The 8,324-nt window shown below is 54.6% G+C and overlaps 1 protein-coding gene and 1 long non-coding RNA gene across 2 annotated transcripts; one reads left to right on the top strand and one right to left on the bottom strand.

The window, feature by feature from the left end:
- Nucleotides 1-210: 210 nt before the first annotated feature.
- Nucleotides 211-3,367, bottom strand: SOX12 (SRY-box transcription factor 12). The gene has a single exon (XM_066236500.1). It carries the CDS (start codon nucleotides 2,886-2,888, stop codon nucleotides 1,938-1,940), a length of 951 nt encoding a protein of 316 aa, XP_066092597.1. The 5' UTR covers nucleotides 2,889-3,367; the 3' UTR covers nucleotides 211-1,937.
- A 189-nt stretch (nucleotides 3,368-3,556) lies between these two features.
- On the top strand, nucleotides 3,557-8,324 carry LOC136308746 (uncharacterized). The gene is made up of 3 exons (XR_010726171.1): nucleotides 3,557-3,655; nucleotides 6,804-6,947; nucleotides 7,753-8,324. It is a non-coding gene; the product is annotated as an uncharacterized lncRNA (long non-coding RNA).

Raw genomic sequence — 8,324 nt, 5'->3', positions numbered from 1 at the left:
CTGGCAGACTTGGGGAAGGGTTGAGGAAAGGCACACACATGGAGAAGCACAGGGCGAGGTAGGGGCAAATACACTTTATTCAGTCCTAGCATCAGACTGGCAGAGTCCTGCTGCGGGTGCCAGTGCCCCCGACGGGAGAGGTCCCTCCCCTCAGCTACTAGACTAGTTCTCCAAGACCACAGACAGTGACATCTCTTCACTCACATGACGTTTTCTGGTTTTTTTTTTTTCATTGTCTTTTTGTTGTTGTTGTTTTACTTAAAAAAGAGAAAGAGAAAGAGAGAGAGAGAGAAAGAGAGAGCGCAAGAAAGGCCCAGAGCCGGAGCACCAAGCTTAAAGGAGGCAGCTGGTGGCTTTGTCAGCGACGGGAACGCGTGGGGCAGAGACCAGCAGAGACCCTAGGCAGGGGTCCCGGAGGACTCTGGGACCGTTTGTTCCTGAGATTTGTGTGTGTGAATGAAAGTGTGTGCACACCCTGGAGGGTGAACACACGCCGGTGAGATACAGGTAGTGAGGACAAGGGGGAAAAGGGGGGAGGCCGGAGGGGCGGGGCTTGAGCGGGGAATTGGAGTAAGGGGGTGACATCTGGGGCAGGGTCCCGAAGGCACCCAGAACTGGACACAGCTTCCTCCCATAGCAGCGCTACCCCTATTTTTCACATGGAAAAACTGAGGTGCACAGGGTGCACCTCCACTGCTGACCGCCCTTCGGTCTCACTGGTCCAGTCGATGGTCTCTCTCTAGTCAGGGCTTAAAAGGAGGCTCCTCTGGCCACTGTATTTCCTATCATACCTCAGTCTCCAGCCCCTAGCAGCACCGTGCCTCAGTTTCTCCCACCGAATACTATCACTGTGGGCACAAGGGACTGAGGTAATAGGAAGGGGCTGTGGGCTTCAAGAGGAGCCCCGGCTGGGAGACTATCCCGAAGTGACAAAGCACTTCCGGGGGGTGGGGGGCGGAGGAGCAGGGACTCTGTCCCCAGATTGGTATGTGTCTTGGTTCTGAGTTTTTTGGTCTGCCCTCCTCTCGTGGTGAATCTCCAAAGAACCTACCCCCAGTTCCCAGGTGGGGGGACGAAAGAAAGGTTTCTAGGGTCCAAGTAGGCTGGAGAGGCATTCAAGCAGTCGGTGTGGTGGTGGGGGGTGTGCACGTGGGTCTGGGCGACCCCGTAAGCGAAAGGGGGTTATGCCACTTGGGACAGTTCCAAGCTCCAAGCCAACCTTTCCGGACCAGCGAGTCCCTTTCTCCCCCTTCCGAGTGCTCCTCCCATTAAGGCAGTGACGCCCCGTCGGGTTGAAAGGAAGCCGCAGCTCCCGGATCAAAATATTTCTCCGGGTCCCTCTATACCCACACCGCTTCTCCTCGGAGAGGGCCGGAGGGACCAGCCCCCTCCTCCCAAGCAGCATTAAGCATGCGCGAGAAGGGGGCAGGTCCCAGCGCTCCCGGAGTAAAAGGAGCGCGCCCCTCCCCCCGCCTCGGGAGGGGAGGGGCCTGGAAGGAGAGCGCGGGGCCGCGGGGCCCCGGCGCCCCCTTAAACAAGAGAGGAGGCGGGCTAGGCGAAGGCGGAGGGATTCCGGAGCAAGGGCAGGGGCGTGTCCTCCGGCCTCGAGGAGGGGCATGTGCATAGTGGGGGAGGGGCACAGGTCTGTAGGAAAAGACGGGAGGTGTGTCGGAGGGGGGCTGGCTGCTGGTGGCTGTGCAGGAGGGGCCAGGATAGGGAGGGGCTTGGCTGTCAGGAAAAGGGTGGGGGTTGGGCTGCCGTGGGGTGTGTCTGGGGGGAGGGGCATGTCTGGATTCGAGGGGGGATGGGCACGTCTAGGAGGGGGGGAGGCTGCGTGGGAGATGGGGTGCCAGCCTCGGCCTCCGAGGGGCCCCAATACCTGATTCCTGTATGTAAACAGCTGGTTTGGGGGCTTGCGCGCCCCGCTGACGGTGGGCTCAGTAGGTGAAAACCAGGTCGGCGATGCTAGACGGGCGCCAGTCCCCCGCGATCATCTCGGTAACTTCGGGGGTGCAGTAGTCCGGGAACTCGAAGTGCGACGTGCCCGACGCAGGCGGCAGGTCTGGGTCGCGGTCCAGGGCGCTGCAGTCCAGGCCGGCCGGGCCCGGGGGCAGTCTGGACAGAAAGCCCAGCGGCTCCTCTCCCGACGCCACAGTCTCCTCTTCGCCTTCCTCAGCCGCCGCCGCCTCCTCCTCCTCTTCCTCAGGCTCCTCGTCTTCCGACGGAGTCGGGGAGGCGGTGGTGACAGCTGCCCCCTCTCCCGACGGCCCCTGGGCGCGCTCCGCTGGTCCCCGGGCAGCCCGCCCCGCCGGGACCATCCTCCACAGCTCCCGCCCGGGGGTCTCGACCAGGCGGACTTCTAGCAGCTCTTCGTCGTCGTCCTCATCGTCGTCCTCGGGCGCCGCCGCGCCGCCCCCCAAAGGCCCTCCCGCTGCTCGGCGGCCCCCTCGGCCAGGCAGCTGCGGCCCGGGCTTGAGCCGGCTGCCACCACCACCGCCACCGCCGCCGGGGGGGCGGGGCCGCGCCTTGGCGGGCGCCCCCTTGCTCTTTTTGCGCGGCCGGTACTTGTAGTCCGGGTAATCCGCCATGTGCTTGAGGCGCAGCCGCTCCGCCTCCCGCACGAACGGGATCTTCTCCGAGTCCTGCAGCAGCTGCCAGCGGCGGCCCAGGCGCTTGGAGATCTCGGCGTTGTGCATGTCGGGCCACTGGTCCATGATCTTCCGCCGTTCATGCTGTGACCACACCATGAACGCGTTCATCGGTCTCTTAATGTGGCCGCTCGGGGTCTTGCACCAGCCGGGCTCACGCGCCCCCTCCTCGGCCGGCCGGGGCCCCGGGGGCGGCGGCCCGCCGTCCCGCTTGGCCCGCGTGCCCCGCTGCTGCACCATCGCGCCTGGGCCCGGGGCCGCTAGACGCCGCCGGGGGCCGTCCGCATCCTCCGCGGCTGGGGGTGGGGGAGGAGGCAGCAGCGACGGAGGGGCGGCCCCGCCCCGCAGCTCGGCCCGGCCCCCGCGAGCTGGGGAGCGAAGAGCTGGGCGCTCGGGCCCAACGGACGGCGGGGGGAGAAGGTCAGCGACTCGGTCTCAGGCGGGCTCGGAGCGCTCCCGCCGCCTCCCGCAACTTGCGCCCCGCTGCACACTACACATTGTTTTGCGGGGGCGGAGGGATCGCAACCCCCGGGCCTCCGCGGGCTCTCCTTGCAGCCTTCTGCTCAACCGCGGCCCGCGCGCGCTGCTCCCCGCCCCGCCGCCTTCCAGTGTCTTTCTCCCCGCGCGGCCCCGCCGGCGCGCGCACCACCCCTCCCCCTCACCGTCTGCGGGCCGCTGCGGCGCGCGCGGGGCCGCCCCGTGTAAACACCGAGGTGCCCGCTTGGGCTGCGGCCGGGCCACGCCTCGCGCTCGGGCGGCGCGTCACCCGTTGCTGGGCAGAGAACCTGGTATTTGCATCTCCCAATCGCTGGCTGCCGGTGTGGGGCGGGGCTGGGCGGTCTCGCGTCGGGGATTGGGGGTGTCGGATGAGATCGGTTTCTTTTCTTAGGTTGGGGACTGGAGAGGGTGGGGGGGTGCCGATCGTGCTTCCCATCTGGCTCCGAAAGCTTGTCCCCGCCCCTCGCTGCCTTTGAAATTTTAGCTTATTCGGTGACACCTGCCGCCAGGTAGGACCTCCACCCCCTCCTCTTTCCGGGCATCTTTTTGGACCGTCCCAGAACAGAATGTGGGGGACCCAGGCTCAGGAAAGCTCCTTAAGAAAACAGACTCATAATGTCATAGATGTAACAATCCCTGCCTTGTACAGACAGGGTCCTGCCACATAGGGGCTCAACAAATGCTTTTAGACTCAGTGAACCGTTTTATATTTCTTACCTCGGTCGAGGCACCAACAGAGTCCTAAGAAGGGAATATTACGCTCACACTCGAGATTAGAAACACCGAGGACATGTGGACTAGGGCTTGAATTCTAGGCTCTCGGTTGCAGTTTTCTCTCATCCCTGCTCAGCGCACAAGGGACAGGGGCACCTCGTTTATGGACTAAGTCCTGAGCAGGGAGGACTTTTCGCTTTTCACAGTCCTCGGGCGAGGTCTGAGGATGTGTAGGTGCCCCATAACCAGGTGCCATCCTATACTGCAGATGGTCTGCTGCGGGACTAGGGCATGACTCTCCTCCGGGATCTGGACAAACGTGCGCGGGCACGGGGGCGGAGCCAGACCAAGGGGCGTGTCGGCTACGCCTGCTCAAGGCGCGTGGCGCGGAGGGGCTGCGCGCTCCCCGTTTACCACGTGTGAGCCCGCACGGGGTGTGTGCTAACCCCCGGGGAGGTCACCTTCATGGCGAACTATAGACCTGAGCGATGTGGGGGGGGGGGGGAGCTGAGGCCTACCCCCTAGGAATCAGCTGCTGGAAGGTGTCAGAATTAGGGGCTCTAAGATAGCATTTTGCTGGGACGTAGTGGGTGGGCATCGTTCCACCCGAGGCGGAGAGTACTTATCTCTGGCGGTGGACCTTACCCTTCACTCCGCGGGTGGGGGCTGAGAGCCCAGCCGGAGGGTGTGCGGCATGGAGGAAGGGTTGAGGTGAGGCTCCGCAGAAGCGGGGGCGGGGTGATGCTCTGGGTGCCCTGGAGGAAAATTGGAGCATCGCGGGCGGGAGCGGGTGGCTCTTAAAGGCACAGCGTACTCGGAAGGATAGGTTCCTGCTCCCTACCAAAAGCTTCCTCCGCGGATTTGCTGGACGCTGAGATCCGGCTGTCCCCGAGCTTGAATATTAACAATGGCAGACTGGCCAGTTCAATGCTCGCTGGGGTCAGAATTAATACCTCTCTCAAATAGTTGTTTTTCACATTAAATGGGATAATGGATGTAAACACATCCCTGACGCCAAGTAAATATATCAAAGAGTGATCGTGGAAAAACTAAAAAGCTTTTAAGTGTTTTCTGACACTTTTCCACTTTTTCCATTTAATATTTGTTTTTATTTTAAAATGGTATAATGGACATCGCCATATTTTAAATGCTGAGGGTCTCTCAAAGGTCTCACTCCTGCCCTGTAGCTGCAGCAATGATTATTGTAGCTTATGAACTGGCCCCCTGAAGACGGAAAGCTTGGGCCACCTTATGGTACATGTTGTCCCCTCTGCCTGGAAAACTTCACTCCCATCCCCACAGGGCTGGCCCACCTCATCTAGCTTCAGCTGAGAAGGGATTGTCCAGAAAAGTCTGCCCTGACCACTCTGCCCGTTGCTTACCAGTTGCTATACATCTCAGGTGCACATAATTGCTTGTCTGTGACCACCAATTTTCATCACTGTCCAGGACGGGCTCATTTTGTGTTTGTATGTATTTATTTATAAATAATATAAGAAAAACCAGTGAAATCAGCAACCTAGCATAAGAACTGGAAAATTGATAATGACCTACCTTCCCGATGACCTTTCCTATCCCAACCCCTGCCTTCCTTCACCTGATGTAATGTCTATCCTGAATCTTCCCTCATATTAAAAATTTTTTAACAGCTTTGTTAAGATATAATTCACACACCCTACTGTTCACTCATGTAAAGTGTACAGTTCAGTGGTATATTCACAGTTGTGCAAACATTGCTGCAGTTACTTTTAGAATATTTTCAGCCCTGGCTCAGTGTTAGAGCATTGGCCTGGTGTGTGTAGAAGTCCCAGGTTTGATTCCTGGTCAGGGCACATAGGAGAAGTGCCCATCTGCTTCTCCACTCCTCCCCCCTTCTCTCTCTCTCTCTCTCTCTTGCTCTCCCTCTCGCTCTCTCTCCCTCCCACAGCCATGGCTCGAATAAGCAAGTTGGCCCACAGCACTGAGGATGGCTCCATGGCCTGCCTCAGGTGCTAAAATAGCTTGGTTGCCAAGCAACAGAGCAGCCACCCCAGATAGATGGGCAGAACATCAGCCCCAGAGAGGGATTGCAGGGTGGATCCCAGTCCATGCGCATGCAGGAGTCTGTCTCTCCACCTCTCTGCCTCTTACTTAATATATATATATATTTTTTTTTTCATCATTCCCCAAAGAAACTCTGTACTCATCTTTGTTCTAACTCTCAGCTCTAGGCAACCATTACTCTTCCTGTCTCAATGGATTTGCTGCACCATTTTACATTCCTAGCAGCAGTGTATGAGAATTCCAGTTTCTCCTTTCTGTTCTTAATTTTTAAAATTCTTAAAAATATATTCTTTTAGCTTTATCAAAGTATCATGCTCTGTGCAATATTCTGGTATTTACTTTCTTACTCAATATTATAGTGCTGAAATTCATTTGAACTATTGTATCTGTATGGGTTATGGTCATATACGAATTTTTTCTACCTGTTCTCTGGTCCATGGGTATTTGGATTACTGCCCGATTTTTGCTCTTAGGAAGAGTGTTACTGTTAATGATCCTAGATTTGTCTCTGGTTCTCAAGGACAGGAAGGTCTCCTAAGTATTTTGTGGAAAGTGTGATTGTACATCTGAGGACATGTGATAGGTAACTTTTTTTCCCCTTGATTTTAGAGAGAGAGGGAGTTCGTAGTTGCTTAACTTTAGTTGTTCACTGATTGCTTCTCATTTGTGTCTTGACCGGTGCCGTGAGGCAGGTTTCAGCTGAGCCAGCAGTACTTGCTCAAGCCAGCGAGCATGGGATCGTGTTGATGATCCCAGGCTCACGCCCGCAACCCCGTGCGCAAGCTGGTGAGGCTGCACTGGAGCCAGATATCTCGGGGTTTCAAACCTGGGACCCCATGTCGAAGCTCTATCCCCTGTGCCACCACCAGCCAGGCCTAACACCATGTTTCTTTCCTTCAGTGCACCAGCGGCCTACCTAGCTCATTTATCACTCGGAACTGATCATTTTAAAGCACCTACTCCCTCAGCCCTGGCCAGGTGTAGCTCAGCTGGTTAGAGTATCCTCTGGACGTGCTGAGGTTGCAGGTTCTATCCCCGATCAGGGTACGTACAAGAATCAACCAATGAATGCATCAATAAGTGGGACAACGGATCAATGTTTCTTTCTCTCTCTGTCTCTCTCCCTCCCTCTCTATCTAAAAATCAATAAATAAAAAACTCCCACCGCCTCTAAATGACATTATTTTCAATAACAATCATGAACTACAGTGACTAATACTAATGGCGAGAAAAGAAATGCCGACAGTGAAAATATTTTCATTTAACTTTGTAATCATCAGTAAAAATATTTAGTACAGTACAAAAAAGCAAAACCGTATAGAATCAATAATTTTCAATTGCATTAATATACCTTGAAAAAATAAAAACATACCTATATAGCAGTTTGTTGCAATAATTATGTTACATTACTTACAATCTTGTTTAAAAACAAGAGAACATTATGGGGCCCTGGCCGGGGGCTCAGTGGATTGAGCGTCCTCCTAGCGCACCAAAGTTGCGGCTTGATCCCCGGTGGGTCAGGGCACACAGGCGAAGCAGCCCACAGGTGCACATCTAAATAGAACATGAACTGATGCTTCTCTCTCTCTCTCTCTCTCTCTCTCTCTCTGCCTTCCACATATTCTCTCCCCCTTTCTCTCTCTTTTCTCAAATCAATGGGGGAAAAAAACCCCAAGAAAACACTTTCAAAATAAAAATCAATTTCAGTATTAAATATATTTAAGTCTATAAAACAATTTTTCTAAATAATACTAATAGAGTAATACAATTTTACTAAGTGATAAAATTTGCAGTTACCACACTTTGCAGTTTGCTCTTTGTTTTACTGTTTTATTTTTATTTTTTTTAGATTTTATTTATTCATTTTGAGAGAGAGAGAGAAGGGGAGGAGCAGGAACCATCAACTCCCATATGTGCCTTGACCGGGCGGGCCCAGGGTTTTGAACCGGCGACCTCAGCGTTTCAGGTCGTCACTTTATCCACTGCGCCACCACAGGTCAGGCCATACTATTTTAAATTTTTAAGTGCAAAAGCTTTAAGTGGCTGCGTGAAATGAGAGAATTGAGGCAACTCAAGTTCTGGTTCTTCAGCTTCATGATTTGTGTGCTGTAATTGTTTATTTGGAATCTATTGTTGAAACACGGGCATATGTTGTACCGAAGGGGCTGGAGACACAAATGCTCAGGAAACGAGCTTGAACAGTTCCAGACCATTATGGACTTACTCTCCAAACTAATGCATGGAGCTGGGTAGGACTTGGCATGTGTTCGGGGCTGAGTGTGTAACTGGGGGTGCTCTGACTTAACTTCTCTGTGGAATATAATGTTTATTATTATATAAATAATTAAAATGTGCTGACTCAAAGCTTTCAAATACATCATTTAGACACAAGATAGACCAATGACTTGATTTTTTTTTTTT

The sequence above is a fragment of the Saccopteryx bilineata genome, chromosome 6 (assembly GCF_036850765.1).
Source record: "Saccopteryx bilineata isolate mSacBil1 chromosome 6, mSacBil1_pri_phased_curated, whole genome shotgun sequence".
NCBI lineage: Eukaryota > Metazoa > Chordata > Mammalia > Chiroptera > Emballonuridae > Saccopteryx > Saccopteryx bilineata.
Note: the sequence above shows the minus strand (reverse complement) of the source record. Positions and strands in the feature narration are given on the sequence as shown.

What these genes read in the sequence shown, in the direction of transcription:
- SOX12 (XM_066236500.1), bottom strand. Translation starts at nt 2,888, where the DNA reads ATGGTGCAGCAGCGGGGCACGCGGGCCAAGCGGGACGGCGGGCCGCCG.